The sequence below is a fragment of the Pyxicephalus adspersus genome, chromosome 2, assembly GCF_032062135.1.
Source record: "Pyxicephalus adspersus chromosome 2, UCB_Pads_2.0, whole genome shotgun sequence".
Classification (NCBI taxonomy): domain Eukaryota; kingdom Metazoa; phylum Chordata; class Amphibia; order Anura; family Pyxicephalidae; genus Pyxicephalus; species Pyxicephalus adspersus.
This window is the reverse complement of record NC_092859.1, coordinates 140,302,967-140,319,946: the sequence shown is the minus strand read 5'-3', so window position 1 is coordinate 140,319,946 and position 16,980 is coordinate 140,302,967. Positions and strand designations below refer to the sequence as shown.

The 16,980-nt window shown below is 38.4% G+C and overlaps 1 protein-coding gene across 1 annotated transcript in view; it reads left to right on the top strand.

Annotated features, from left to right (window-relative positions):
• SYNM (synemin) overlaps positions 1 to 16,980 on the top strand; it is a 32,565-nt gene that overhangs the window by 2,533 nt on the left and 13,052 nt on the right. Inside the window, exon 2 of the mRNA XM_072402668.1 lies at positions 11,200 to 11,324. Within this exon, the coding sequence (XP_072258769.1) occupies positions 11,200 to 11,324 (125 nt within the window). The remainder of the gene's footprint in view (positions 1 to 11,199; positions 11,325 to 16,980) is intronic.

Sequence of the window (16,980 nt, the reverse complement as noted above, 5' to 3'; positions counted from 1 at the left end):
ACAGGATGTCACAAGGACAGGAAGTGATGGGATACCCCTTAAATTGGGACACAGATAGCAGCAAAAGTAGGGGTCAGTATACCTGTTTAGGTTTTTATTGCTTTCACATCCATACCTTGGTATCTCCAAGACAGGAAGTGATGGGAAATTTGCACATGGCAGACCCTGTTTAAAAACACAACATTTAGGCTGGAGTTGGGCTTTAATAGTGCCAACATATTATGCATTGCTTTGCATCAATAAACCTAGAAAAAAATACTATTGGGTCCTATTAAGCATATTGTCCAAGGAAAAAGTTATCTCAATCTATAATGCAGAACAGTAAAAAAAATGAGTCACCCCTTCCCCCGATTCATCATTTTGTCAGTCAGTCAGTTTGATTTTCGATGTGGGTACATGAACTGATTGAGGCTGCTCTTCCCACAAGCACGTTCACAGTGGAGTCTCAAGTGGGTTTCTAAATTGTAGGAGAATGCTGGATCACCTAAAGAAATCTCACTCACCATTGGGAGAACATAAATGGGAGAACTAAAACTCTGATCTTGGTGCTGCAGGACCAAAGTGGTTTCACTAGGCCAGATGACATCCAAGTATAATTATAATAATAAAGTAGAACCTCGGTTATCTGGCACCCACAGGGAATGGCCGAATCCGGATAAGTGTAGTTTCCGGTTACCTGAGGTTACTCTGAAACTGAGGTTTTCTAGCCATTTACCACTAGACTTGAATGGGGAGACTTGTCCCCATTCACCTCTAGTGCTGAATGGCTGAGAAAAGGGAAACCCTGATGATGCTTACGCTGTCATCAGGGTCTCCCTTTTCTTAGCCAATTTTGGAGCGGAGCTCTACTCTGCTTTCTGACAGCTCCGCTTTCTTGATTGCTCCCACAGCCCTAGCGGAGCTGTGATATTTGGCCTTGAATGCAGAACACATGCTACAGCTCCGCTAGGGCTGCAGCAGCAATCAAGAAAGCGGAGCTGTCAGGTGCCGGTTATCTGAATTTTCTAGTTATCGGAGTTCTGGATAACCTGAGTTCTACTGTACCATAAAACTGTTTATTTCTTAATAGGATAAGCCATGGTTGTTCTTATGACATATGAAAAAAGAATGTTACCTCTTAGGGGCATCTTAGGACAAGCTTTTTGATTTCTCTCAAAGTAACTGTTACATATCAGTGAGTATCAACTGCACATGAATGCAGAGTTGTTACCTTTGTTGCTAATGTCCACATAAGCAAAATTATCCATGATTGTGTGTAGGGGTGTGGGAACATCATTATTCATAAATGCTGCCACCAAGCATCGTATAGTATACAAACCAGCAAATAAAGAGTAACTTGATCATCCCCATTTCAGATAAATGCATATTTCAACATGTTTCCTTATTGACACACCAGAAACTTTCTCTGGCGTTATATGCCTTGTGTTGCTTTAGGATTCCTATCCTATTAAATAACCAAGCACAACATAATGGCTATGCAAGTTAATAATAGTATCCCATAAATGATAATCCTTCCATATTCTACTGTGTGTTGCTTCTGATAATAAACTGCAAGCTCATCCACCTGCTGTACACACAGACAGCGAGACTGAGCCAGTGTAACCAGAGACATGGAATACTAAAATTACTTACATGTCCCTCATCCACCACTTCTTGTGCTGGAATGATGACAGCTTGTTTTGCTGTGTAATGCGCAGGTTAAATAGAGGCGTTAACTAATAATTTTTTATTTCATTTTCTTGAACCGGACATTTAAACTTTAACTTTGTTTCTTAACCAGGGTTCTGTCAGAGGTTTCTAGGGGTTCTTTAAGCAATGAGCAATTAGCAGTTTGTGCCTCTCAGGTCAATACACCAATGATCCTCTGGTCTATCTGTAAGGGTGACATTCTTCCCAATGGCCAGCAATGAAAGAGGAATTCTGAGGATATTTGAAAGTTTTTTTAAAGGTTCCCCCATGTTCAAATGGTTGAGAAAGATGACTGTATAGGGTCAAATCACAAAATACTGATCTTAAACCCATACATTCTATAAAGACCTAGGTTATTTTAATGTTTACCAATTAAGTACCGAAAGACTGAAGGAAGAAGTAAGCATGAACACATAAATATCTTTCTGTTTTGATATCTTTTTGTTTCAATAAATGTTAAAATAAACTTCAAAAAATATAAATTAATATTAAGAAACAACATTAGAAACAATAACCAAAAGCAGAATTAACATACATAAACCGTAGGAAAACAAAAACAGCACAAAAAAAACCTTGATCGTCAATAACAGCAATACAATGTATCTTATGGTGGAAAGCATGTTTTCAATACCAGCCTAACAAAATAACCACCTAGGCCTTCTATTGAATCAACAAGGGAACATGTGCTGCACACAAGAGGTAGGGCAAACCCATATTTAAATAAAGGAGAGAATAAAGAATAAAAAAGGAAAGCAGAGAAAGCATTATTAAATTTAGGGATTAAAAAAATTAAAATAGCCCACATTTTAATAAAAAGATACAGGACATCTTCTGCTTCCCTTGAGTGACAGCAAGGGTTGCAAAACTCCAAGCTCTGACTAGCACTTGTTTAGCTGCTGTACAAATAAACAGAAGTAATTGAAATTGAGTAGCCAAATGGTTTGACATTCAGGAGCGCCACTATGGATTTGCCCAAAATTGTTTAACCTAACTGGTGCACTGCCATCCAATACCTTGTTGGAACAAAATACTACCCTGTTTCCCCGATGATAAGACACGGTCTTATTTTTTTTGGAAGGCCAAAATATGCTCTAGGGCTTATTTTCAGGGGGATGCCTTATTTACCCATGAAGAAGACTACAGTACACAGTTATTGGGGGGGGGGGGGGGGGAGTATCACAATCATACTCCCCTACCATGGAATCCATCACCAGGTATCCCCTCAAGCACATGGCATTGGCATTTCTGAGTTTCATGCAGTTCTTCTCATTGGTGCCATCCATTATTTTGAAAAAACTTGTGGCCCTGCCTTAGAGAAACATGTTACTTTGCTTTTGCAGTCCCCTACCCCCCTACTGTTGCTCTACTTACTAGTATACCTATTTTTCCTGTCTCCTTCAGTCCAGGTTCTAGCCTTTAGGTAGTTTTAACCTCAGTGTGCCCAATGACTCCAGTGTGTTTCCAGTACATGAGCCATTCAGTGACTCTAGTGTACCCGCAGTCCATGTGTTATCCAGTGACTCCCATTCCAATTCCAGTCCCCATCATTTAGTATTTCTTGTGCCTACAAGTGAGCTCTTAGGATTCGTGTCATCCCAGATCCTAAATGAGCATCTGTATCGCCAGGTGTCCTGTGTAATTTGGACAGTACTTCTCTCAATGAATAGGAACCCCCGTCCATGACAGTACTGTTGAATTTCACATTCTATATTTTATCTCAGTAGTCTTCTTTTACCTTTCCATGCACTTTAATAACACCATGTAGTCTTAAGTAGAAGTTCTTGAATAAACTTTGCCACTATGAGCACCATATATTACCCCAGATTTTCTCTATTCTGCCAGCTTGGGTCTCTAGCACTTCTGGGTATAAACACTTGTAAGATTGTTAATACGCTCTCATAGAAAATACTCACAGCTAAAGTGGTAATCTGACAAAATTATCCAGAGGGAATTACATAACCAGGATAAGTACTTGATGGTGTAATTTCCTGTGACATGGAATTTTTATATTTCTTTATAGTAACGAGAAAAAGTGTGGAAAATGTACAAAACAGACGTCGCCTGCACGTATGAATTTCCTTTTTGGTTCTTAATGAAAACTTCCAAGCAAGTGGAGTCTGTTTGGGTACAGAGGAGATTATGGAGTGTTACACAACCATTAAATATTTTAAAACTGATCTCCAAATCCTTATGGAATAGGAAAAAAACATTAATGCAATTATGCAATCTTTTAAAGATAATTATTGTTCTTTGAAATGTATTTAGGGTCAGTACTTGGGCCTTAGCCCTATGGCATCCCCTGTATGGTATAAATAAGAGAAGGGGTGCCAGCACTCTAAGCCAATTATGTGTTCTTCATCTACACATACGCTGACAGGGACCTTGCTGTAAAAACCTATAAAAGGTAAAACAGCTTTCATCTATGGTTATCAACTATGTATTTAAGGATTTGCCAGGTATGAAGTGGTATAACTGTGCTTTAAAAGCTTAAACCTTTCCCCTGATTTAAACTAATCCATCCTTTGCACCCATGAGTTACCAAAATTCAATAGCCATGTCCATTATCAGACTGGCCTGCAGGAGAACCAGAAAAATCCCTCGGTGGGCTCCCAGTAACATGCTCCCAATTTTTTTTTGTGCCCTTTGATGCACCCTGTTGACTTACAAAAAATATCCAATTGGAAGCTATGCATTCTGGTGGACCCTCCTTCTCACTTTCATCCGTGAGCCCCAGGTCCCCAGTCTGACACTGGCCACAGGCCTTCTGATCTTTACATTCAGCTTTCTCCTAGTCACTTTTGTGTATTGCAGTTCCATAGACTTTTTTTGGGGCTGCCTCTGCTTGCCTGGGGGCATGGATCTGTAGAAGTGTTGGGGTTGTAATGCATTGACATGACCAGGAGCCATTGGGTCTTGGTATATATGCATCAGTGGAGGGAGAGGGGTTGGTTAGTTCTGGCAAGGAGCCAAACGGGATAACTGCACTTTAAAATACAATTATCCATTAAGGATATGATGATGACATTCTGCATGCCAGCACTGGAGTAACTGCATTCCCAGGGAGTGAATGGGGTCACCCATTTATAACACAGATCATACACAACATAAGCATTTACTGCATGCTTAGCTCATAGCATATGTGAATGTACATAGAAACACAGTCCAGAATAAATGGAACACAGAATATACACTGCACAGGTCTCTTAGAACATACACAGTACATGGCATACACAGCACAAAACTGTATACATACGTCACGGGACATGCACAACCTAGATTTAGCACAACTTCTTGCACATGCTATACGCACCTGTAGTTAAAACATGATATACACATAATAACATATATTACATGACCACCATGTACACCACTGAATGTAAACAACATTGAGCATGTACAAGCAGCACATTTGGCACAAATATTCATGGCATATTCTGTACAGGGCATACATGGCAGCAACACTAAAATAAGTGCCACCTCTGGTTTTTAATGTAAATGCTATGGACAATTTTAAAAGAGATAAGATCCACGTAAGCATACAAAGTTGTGTGCTAATACGTTTTAAAACTCAGCTTACATTACAACAATTTGTGATGAGTATTTTACAGAAACTTTAACAACATAAAAAAATTGATTCTCTTGCATATACACTATACTGTACACTATTGACGTTTGGAATAACTTTGTGGCATTTCGTCACCTTACAGTGCCTTAAAATTTATGTTTATCAAGAAGAAATATTAATTTTTGACCCAAACCATCTGTGACATGCTGATAAGACCTGCGCTATACGATAACATGGGGCTAGGGCATCATGTGGTTATATTCCTTCATTGCAATACGGGATGAACAAATTAAAATGCTGGTAACAGGCAGATACTGCAGTTTCATTGCTGGCATATCTATGAAGGTGACTTACTCCAGCTGTCAATTTTGCAGTGTAATTTCTGGTTTCAGTAAATTTTCAATGCAGTTGGTACGTCAGGAAATCAAGTACAGAATAATAACTTCAATACATGCTGTATGTAGAAATAGAACCCGTGTCGGATTTTTACCATAGTCTTCAGACAGGGAAACCACTTTCAGTTATAATACAAACTGCAGAAATATTCTTCCTTTTAAATAAAATGGGGAAAACCTAGAACCTATGTTATTTATACCATATGTGGTTACCTGCTACTCCTTATTTCTTCTGCTATAACAGAGAATGAAAATGGTTATTCTCCCTAACAGCCATAAAAATGTATCAGAAGTATTTACTTTTACCAGTTATATCTGAAACAATATACAGCTTTGGCAGAAGCTGGATGTTAAAATCCACTATTCATTGAAATTTAATAACCTAATGCAGTAAACTGATAAATATGGATGTTTTAATTTAACCATTATATAGAAATGATGTTCTATAGAGAAAAAGAATGAATTTTTTTTTCATATAAATAGAACATCACTGCTGAAAACAAGTATGGGAGTAAATGTCCTCTAAAATGTCCTGTTACTGAAGGCATTGCTTATCTTTCTGGGAGGAAATGGCTGAATGACTCCGAAAGGTCATTGTATTCTGAGCAGTGACATCATCTTCAGTAGTTTGTAGAAATCCAAGTTTGTGTCCATCTTGTATCTTCGAAATAATGTACAAAAATAAATAATACCATTTAGTTGTTATTGTGTCATTGCTGGGAATTCAAATAAAACTCTTGCAAACTATATAGGCTATTACTTATATTACTTATATAACTAGTCTTCACTGGGTTGCCATTCTACCCTTGCTTTGTTGACCTGTTAGAATATAGGATTTGTTTTAAAGAAATAGCAACAAATTTTAAAGCAAAGGCTCCCGGGTACAAGTCAGTGCTATGAGGCTGGGGTTTCAGTCCAACTAAATCCAAAATCAAATGAAGCCAATTCTTAAAGGGGTCATGTTGATTAGTGTAAATTATAAGTATTAAGTATTGTGGCTTTAGCTGTGCACTATCCACACAGCCCTGACCTCTATAGACTCTGTAGAGGTCCAACAATTGCTCACCACCTTACCTTCCAAAACTACTTACCCCCTTCTCTGGAAAATATATGGTATCCACTGAAATGCAGGACTGCTGGAAAATGTGCATTGTACTTCCTAGTTGGGGTATCATATGGTCACATCTAATTGACCTTGTCACGGGTAAATTCAGATATAAGAAGAAATAGCTGCAATGCAGTGTGCTTGCACATTTGATGACCACTTAGCTTCTAAACATTGTTGGAATTCATTTATCAACTTGATTGTTCAAATATGGGTTTACCTGGGCTGTAAACAACAAAAGAGTAATAAGAAGTAAAGTGGAAATTGTGAAAAGTCAGTTGCAGGAGAGGAAAGGAATTGTTGTGTTTTTTAAGCCATGAGGTTACATCTTGCTAACAGCAAAACCACTTACCCATAAAAACACCTCCCTTAGCATAACACATATACCTTGACCTAAGTTACTGTACTGCAGATTTTCTCAACCAGGGCTCCTCTGTGCTTCTCAGGTCAGCTTAAGTGACACCAATGATGTTTTTGGCTATCTGTAAGGGTGATATTCTTTCCACTGGCCAGCATTCAAATGAACACCACATGGATGTACTGTGAGCTGTGGGTATAGTAACTATAACAAGGGTTCCCTGAAGACCTGAAAGTTATTTCAATGGGTTCTCTTCAGTCAAAAAGGATGAGGAGTGATGCTCTACTGCAGAGATCCCAAACCCACTAGTGGGCCACGGCTCTGGCCGTTGCACCCCCAGCGAGGTCAGGAAAAGGACCCTGCAAGGGGGGGTGCACCGGCCAGAGCGGTGGAACATGTCGCCTGTACAGATTACAGGCTTTGGGCGGGTTGTGTCCCTGATCTGAGCTTGTGATGGGAGAGTGGGCAGGTTCTGGCAACATGACGTCACTCGGGGAAGTTTCTGCCCCTTTGAGTAAGAAGCGGCTCCCCGCACATACGCGGTCTTGAGTCTGTAAGATCAGTGGTCTGTGAGCTCCAAAAGGTTGGGAACCACTGCTCTACTGAATGATATGGAAATGAGGGGTATACAGAAAGTGTACATTAGTCCTGTCCTTTTTAGAAACATAACAACCCTCCACCCTCCATATTACTTGCACTAGAAAGTGTTTGGATTCTACATACCAGCTATGGTGAGGGAGATTTTAGACCATCTGTGAAGTTAGGTTGTAAAGAATAGAAGAGCAGGAACCAGGCAGCAATGTTTAAAATACATTGCTATATAACTGATGTACCTTACCTTACCCACAAACTTGCATTATACTGCAGTATGCACCTTATTACCCCTGGAATACTACAACATACAGCCCAATATACTCAACACATAGCACTAATTGCGATGGTGTTCTTAACACTCCCTATTCGCAATCCTCTCGCAATGCTCATTATGCAGGCCAGAATCCAAACACAACAGAGCATGCACCTGTTTACACTCAGCACACCAAAGCATTCAAGACATTTACCAGTTCATCCCTATGCACTTAACACAACCCATCATACACTGGGAATCCTAAAACATCTTTTCTTATGTTTGTCTCAGCAGTGGATAAGAAGGCTAGGGTTTTAGACTGGAGTTTCAGACTGGTGGTTGATTGCAGCATTCTGCAAGCTTAAAACTGTTCTCAAATATTCCCACTTAGAACCATTTTGTGCAAGTGGCAGTGGCTGAGGGGGATTGAGGCATGGATCTTGAATGCAGAAAATCACTTCCGGCCATCTGGTTAGTTTTATTACTCTGGAGGAAGAACACACCTCAACCTTAACTGCACTCAACTGCACAACAAAGCAGTTAACTATAAAAGCACATTTTAAACAGGGGCACAGTTAAACAGGGGCAGTTTGGAAATTACTAACCACTTGGTTTTTGCCCGCAAGTCTGAAAGGAGCCTAGCGTCTCAAGCTGCAGGTAGTTCTGTAGATCAGAACTTTTAAATATGCCGATAAAAATGTTATGTTGTGAGTTTATCTTGTTGCTTTAGGGTCTGTTCTTCTTGCAGTCATTGGACCTGATTTATTAAAGCGCTCCAAAGCTGGAGAGGACACACTTTCATTGGTTCAGCTGGGTGATCCTGCAACCTTGGAACAGATCTGGTCCAGGATTGAAAACATTTGCTAACAAATAGCAATCGACTTTTAGGAAATCCATTTCTAGGTTTGCTGGATCAGGTTGGGTCTGACTTGTTAAATCTCTCCTAAAATTGGAGAAGATAGACAAACCTGAAATTGATCTGGACTGATGTTGGATCAGGTTTTCCAGGTTCTCCTATAGTCTTCTCCAGGCGTCTACATTAATCCAAAGTGTGTTTGATAAGAACATCTGTCTAAAAGCTAAATTAGAAATAGATCTTTTAACACAATTATGTATTATGTAATTATAACACACTAGCAAATCCAACAAGTATTGGCTGCAAAACAAAGAAATCAGGGATTATTGATTAGCCTAGTCAAAGCCTTGGTTTCTCAATAAAATGCTGTTGGGGTTTGAAATGGGTTTTTTATGGAAACCCATAAACATATTGCAGCTGATTAATTTTTTCTTTGGAGGGTTGTCAAAAATGTAAAAGTGTGACACTTGTGATATATTATCCAAAATGTCACTTCTGCTAAAGAGGACAATATCAGATTATAGGCTACTAAAATGCAATATATACTTGGGTTTTTATTTATCACCTTTATCTGTAGGCTAATCTTATTAAAGAACCATTGTATACCTATTTAAATATGTTGTACCCACTATTTGACACTACTGTATATATGATCTTTCACATCGGTGTTACATATTGCATAAAAAAGTATGAAGTAATATCAGATACTTGGGTTCATGCATTAGATACTGAGCTGAGTGGGCTGCTTATAATTAGAAAGATGAGTGGCTATTCGGTGAATAGTTTGTTGATGTTCAACAAGCAACTGTGTCTAAGGTGATGTCAGCATAACTTACTGAAAGATGACATTAGCAAAGGGCAGATGTGGGCGAAGTACATCACTCATAATGAAGATGTATGTAGTTCAATATGAGGTGTGCCAACTGAGTAGCCCCTGGCACAGCAATCGTTTGGGCAGCAGGCAATGAAATATTGCCATACAGTGTTTTTTTGTAATAACTAAAGCCAAAAAAAAAGAATTGTTGTCTTGTAGGATGTTTTCAGATCATCATTATCATTATTCTTGTAGTTAGGAAAAAGTAAACTGTTGATTTGTTGCCATCTGGATTTCTTTGATTCTTCCTTATAGACATGGCTATGGTTATAAATTACTCAGAATCCATTCTGAACACAATTATACATCAAACTGGAAAAATGATCACTTGCTGTGCTGCTTTGTTTTAACTGCTATTTTGTTCTCCGAATGTCAATGCAAACAAAAGCAGAAACACATCAGAAGCAATTCAAACAGATCTCAAAAAAATACATTTTTCTTAAACAAAGAAAATACAAAATTTTGAGTTGTTACCAGAACGCGGATACAGGAAAATATTACAATAAGGACTTACCGTATAAGGACTGGGGGTTTATGTGTCAAAGGACCTACCGTACTTTATATAAAATTCATTCAACTTCCTGTTGTGGCTCTGAGAAAGTAAGGAAAATCAACAACACGTAAAAAATCTTTACAGTGGTTTAATGCATTGAACCAAAAACGAATAAAAACTTTTGTTTGGCTTTAGATATACCCTATAGAACTCCATTGAGATATTTTCATAATATATGATAAAAAAAATCCTATGATATAAATAATAAATAAAATAAATAAATAATATGATAAACAGCCATACCATACCAAGGTTACCAGCAATGTATCAGTGGCAGATTGATGCAAACTTTATCAGTGGCAGAGGTACTTGTGCAATTACAGCAACAATTTTTTTAGGATTTGGCCATGTGAATAAAACGTGGCCACTAAAAATATTAACATGGAAGATCTTTTTACAACGTCTGGTACCTTACACCCCAAATCACTACTTGTAGGTGTAAAATGCATAAATGTAATAAAAAAAAGAATATTTACCTAAGTATTAAATTCTATTGGCAGTGCCTAGGCAAGAATGACATCACCATCCTTCCAAGAAGATTCCTGATAAATATGGAGCATCCAAAATCTTTCAAGAAGATGCTTTTGCAATAAACTGAACTACCTTCTCAAAAGGTTTCTCAAAAGCATCTTCCTAGAAGGATGGTGACTTTTTAACCATCATTGTGGATAATTGAGTGACACAAGTATAATTTTATTTCTTTTTTTAGATTAATTTTACATCTTCTACAGTAGGTAATTTGGGACAGTGGCCCAGACTGTTTAAGCAGTATTTCTATTTTAATAGAATGTCCCCTATAAAGGGGGTTTTGGGGAAGCCGCTTGGGGAAAAAAGGATTGCTTATATTTTTGATATGTCAATTTCTAAAACACAAGCATGATGCAGATCCTGAATGATGAAGAAATTCATCACCCCTGAAGTATTACATTATATAACATTTCTGTTTTTACCCTGCAGGTCATAATAGAACAGCTGGAGGCTGAGAGGAAGACTATTACTGTAAATATTACAGAAAGACTAAAGGATTATCATGACCTTATGCAAGCAAAGACTGGACTCAGCCTTGAAGTGGCAGCATACAGGTAATGCACTATAGAAATAAAAAAAAACTTTACCTGGCTACATCATTTTTGCACCCATATTTCACTTTTGTCATTTTTGTAAATGTTATTTTTTAAAACCTAAATTGTATGCATTGTACTTCATCACATATGGCTTTGAACAATATTTGGTATGATTAGTAGGACCAGTAGGACCAGATTCTTCAACATAGGCCATGCTTTATGGCAGCAGGTCTCCAATGCTCGTGACACACATAGGAATAAAAACTGATGAAAGGTTTGTAATCTTTCCTTGCACCATCCAAAATAAAATATTCTGTCTTTGGATATATTTTTTAAAAATATATATTTAAAAATTGGTATTCTTTTATACTTAGTCTTGGTGTCAGGATATAAAGATAAATATCTCTAATGGGAAAAAAGACAGCCATAAAGTTTTTGGCACTTCTGCGCTCCACTGAAAAAGTTCTTTTTTTTATTAATTTATGTTTGTGTTTCTGCTAAAGAGAATTTCTTCTAGATTCCTGAGAATAAATCTCTTTTTGAAAAAGACATTGACAGCTATAAAACCATATTTTGAACAAACACAGCTAGAAAAATCTTTCCTCCCTCTGTTCAAAATTGGTCTTTAAATTTGTGCTTATCAGGATACAGAGAATTATATACTATATATGCTACCTGATGCTATGGCCGTCCATTATCTTGCTTCTCTGCTGAGTGCCTGTGTTTCATCTTTTTTCCTTAGGCAACAGTAAAGCAATGTCCAGATAATTAGTGAGGTTGTAGTGTGGTTACCACTCCCTTATGCCTGGAAACCACAGTCACTCATGGGTACACATTGGGATTACATGAGGGCGGTAGCGAATGGTTGAGTAGCTCCTGTTGTCACCAAATGTTCAAATTCTGGTTCATAAAGTGCTGCCGAACTGCTGGCAAAGTGCTAGCCAACACCTGTTCCCATCTCCCTAAATTAATTGTTATAATATTATTATTTGGAAAGGGCTTTATGGAGTACAAAAAATAGCTATTGAAAAGGGGGGCACAAAGTCAAACGGATTCATTAAAGAAACTAAACACAAGAGTAGGGGGTAAAAAGTCAGGGTGCATCATTTGTCCCTTTGTCACACCTGCCACCATTATTAAAATGCTACTTAACCTCCCTGGCGGTATTCCTGAGTGTGGCTTGGGGTTTATTTTCAGTAACAAAAGTGGTAACCCTGAGCCTTACTCGGGGGAATTGTAAGGGGCTTACCTGGTCCCCAAGAGCACGGAGCGTCCTCCGCCGATGCTCGCCTGGCATCTATGTCCTCTGGCGATGCCTACCTGGCATCTGCGCCCCCCCGTGTAAACATCTGGGACGATAGGCCAGGGAATGCAAATACTGGACAGGCATGGGACACGTGAGCGTGCAGAGGTGATGTGCTGGGGGGTGGGACCTGGTGGGAAATTTAAAATAATAAGTATTTTTTAAATGTCAAATGTACCGCTTTGACATGATGTGATGTTAAAGAGTAATTAAAGTCTGGCATAACCTACAATAAAAACCTACCTCTATTTCTTTATTGCCCGTATAGTTGTCCTACCCACCTTTGTCCCAAAGTAAGAGTAAAAACTTAATTCCCTCATTTTCAGTGTACATTAGTGAAGGTAGCAACCATTATGGATCATTGGCAATCATTAGGTTACCAGCTTAAAAGTTGTAAAGCTGTACATATACAGTAGGTAAAAAAATGCTTACAGTCGTTAATGCCTACAGTCAATTCATCTGTCTTTGAGAATTTTCCTGGTTTGTTAACTTAGCAATTAGAAGCTTATCTCCTTCTCTCTATTATCAAAGCCTAATATGCAGCGCTGTACATTAAATAGGGGTTGCATAGTGACACAGGAGGAAGAGAGGACCCTGTCCTGAAGAGCTTACGATCTAAGAGTAATACATTACTGGTTTGTTCGGAGTCTTTTAGACAGGAAACCAACTCCGTTTACCATTTCTGATCTAAACAGCAGTCTGTTCCTAAAAAATGGCATGGCAAATAAAGCAAAGGGGAATTGTTTACTTTAGTTCCACTTTACATTATCCAATTATTCATATAACATTTCCCTGAAATGTCCTTGAATCATTTGCATGTGTTTCACTTACATCTATATAAGTAATTTTGTGGTATGCAAGGCAATACATTATATACCTAACCTGGGGCTACAGTAATGCCTTGAGGCCTCCTGAGCACCAACCATCACCCTTCAGGAGCTGTTGCACACCTCTGTGCTATTAATACATAGGCTATTCTTAATGATAGAGAATAACATTATAAGGAAAGGAAAATATGAGCCTAGTCTCACATAATACAACCACATTAATGTAAAGGAAAGTTTGTGTTATACATTGTATGACATGCCAGCCTTGCACATGAGTGCCTTTATATGGTCACAAAACTGTAATGAATTATTATATCCTGTAAAGTATGGTGGAGGGCACCCTACAATATTTACAATACACAGCATGCAAATGTCACTAGCAATCAAAACCAGTGCCAAGCCACTACAGAACAGATGGACGAGACTTTTTTTTCTCAGTAACAGAATACCATACCTAAAATAAATCTTGTTCAGGAACAGAGATAAAAGTCAGTTTATTAAGTTGTAATTCATGATGCAGATAAGGTAATCACTTCTATAAACATTACTGTGTCCTTAAGACAGAAAGGCCGATGAGAGTGCATTTATAATAAAAAAAAAAGCATTTGCAAAGCCACTGGTAAAAATGTGGTTTATTACTAATAAAGATGTAGGTATTTACTGATAAATATGTAGTTATTTACTGATAAATATGATGTAGGCATTTTGTCATTTAGAGAACCTTTGAGTTGGGAGCTATAAGTTACAGTGGAACTAGTTCCACACCTCAATATTAGGAACAGACAGATTGTTTATTACAGAAGGGATAAGCAATATCCCTTATGCAATAAAACATGTTTATCTGCTTGTTAGAAATCTTCTTCTTGTAATACACTAATCTGTGCATCTGCTGCTGCGATGTGTCATATATTAGTATTTGACTCTTTCGGCCTGATTTATTAAAGCTCTCTAAGGCTGGACAGGATACACGTATATCAGCGAAGCTGGGTGACCCAGCAACCCAGAAATAGATCTGGTCCAGGATTGAAAACATTTGCTAACAAATAGCAAATTACTTTTAGGAAATCCATTCCAGGATTGCTGGATCACCCAGCTTCGCTTATGAAAGTGTATCCTCTCCAGCCTTGGAGAGCTTTATTGAATCAGACCCTCAAGCACTGGAGATGAAAATCTCTAAAGCCGCATACACACGTGCAATAATAGTCGTTGGAAAGGATCTTTCACGATCCTTTCCAACGACTAGCACTGCATGATCCATGAACGAGTGCTCTACATAAAGCACCATTCTGCTCTATGCAGAGGGGAGGGGGAGAGCGACAGAGCGGCACCCCGCTGCGCGCTCTCCCCCTTACCTTGCATTAGGATCAGGTCGGACGTTCGAACGATGGACGACTGGCACTGTACATACACCAGATTCTCGCCCGATTTTGGCCCTGAGCCGATTATCGGGCGAGAACCATTGGACACATGTATGTAGCTTAAGTTAAAGTAAATTGGCATTTTAAAGGGAATTTGCATTGAGAATACAGAGAACAAGCCATTGCCATCGATAATCCACTGTCATATTGTTCTTTTGGCTCCAGTATTCTATGAGTCTGGAGTCTATGAGTTACTGGTCTGGAACAGGTATGCAGGTCATGAATACTACTTTTCCTGATTTAAATGACAAATATGTATCAGTGATTACGAAACTTGCGAAGCCACAAAATCAATACAGCACACAGGTACTTGGAATCCTATCCCTTTATCCTTACTTATTAGTACCTGATTCCTATTTGACATTTCTTGGAATGTCAATGCATCCAACTAGAAATCATCATCAGTTGTTCTGGTCTCACTAAATTTAAATAACGCTGAAATCTGTTTAGTGTATGTACAACACTGATTCATTGCCTAGTTATTTTGAACAACCTGTGCTGTGTCATATACAAAAAAAGGACAGGTTAACTTTAATACCGGTCCCACCAACTGGTACTATTTGCAATTCTTAATTCTTCACACTGCACTGCAGAAGAAGATGATTATTTCCATTACTCACAGAGTTATTAATAATGTTTCTGTTTAAATAATTACTTATTTCTTTGTCCTATAGAGAACAATAGCTCTTGGCAGCAATTAAGGTTTTGAGGAAACCACTTGGCAGGCTTTTTTAATTGACCTTTTAATATGATAACAGGCTACAAGAGCTTCATTTTTTCCATCAATGTATTTGTCTACCTTGTTTTTATCTACTGTTTATATGCTACTGTGTCTATCCTGTTTAGCAGCTTTCACTTTATATATTACCAGTGCCAAAGCACAAACTCCTTTAAATCAAGTGTTCCCACTTGAGTGAGCACCTGTGCACGGTCACATTTCCACACCACGGCTCACTTTCCTTCAGGGAGTGGTTGTTCATGTTAGATATCATTTCTAATTGAACTAAACATACTGAAAGTAAATTATCACCAGTAAGAGAGAAGCAGTGAGTCAGTTTCCGAATCCATCAGGGTGGAGTCAGATATGAGCCTACTTTTATTTTAGATCAGCAACATTCTCCCGGCTTACAGATACAGATTAATAGTGAGCCTGTGTTGTTCAGCTGCCACATGTGGGGTGTCCCACTGGTTAGTATATTTAGAAGTTTCTTTTGCCGCACAAAGTAATAGCGACAGAAGCCAGATTTCCCAGGCCATCTGTCAAATCACTTAATATTTTGTGACATGCGCTTTTTAATGCTTCCACATGAGGAAACATGTTTCTTCAATGCAAATCGTCATTTATATGCTAGATAATGAAGGCAAAACATTTATATTAGTTATATATATATCAGGGAATAAAGCTGCACACTCTGCACATGCTAGACCAGGGGTGCCCACACTTTTTTGGCTTGCGAACTACTTTAAAATGAGCAAGTCAAAATGATCAACCAACAATGAAAATGCTAAACCTATATTTATTAATATATATACCGAGTATACTTTATATTTAAAATATATATTGTTTACCTTGCATAACAGCATGAACATGTATGGCACAATACAATTCTTAAACTAAACGGAATCAGCCAAAGTTGCATAGTCCATAGTATTCCGGACAAACAGACTTCCAAATCATCATCAGTCATGGCGGTACGGTATTTGGAGTTAATAACTCCTGTGCGCGGTAGAGTTTTTTTTGAAAGGCAAGGCTCTTCGATCTACTCGCGTTGCCTTTGCGATCTACCAGTAGATCACGGTCCACATATTGGGCACCCCTGCTCTAGACCAAAGACAAATAGTGGTTGGTGCATAAAATGACACATGAAGGGCATAGAAATAGTTTTTTTGTTGCCCCAAAAAAGGGTCCCACACGGCCCCAAAACATATATTGTGAAACAGATGTCATTGCAATAAATTCTGCGATTTGCATGTGATTTCCATGAGTACTGATAACTTTTTGTTTGCTTGCCATACATTTCAGTCAAAGACACATTGAATTTATCCTAGACAATATGGGCCTGATTTATTAAAGCTCTCCAAGGATGGAAAGTATACACTTTCATCAGTGAAGCTGGGTGATCCAG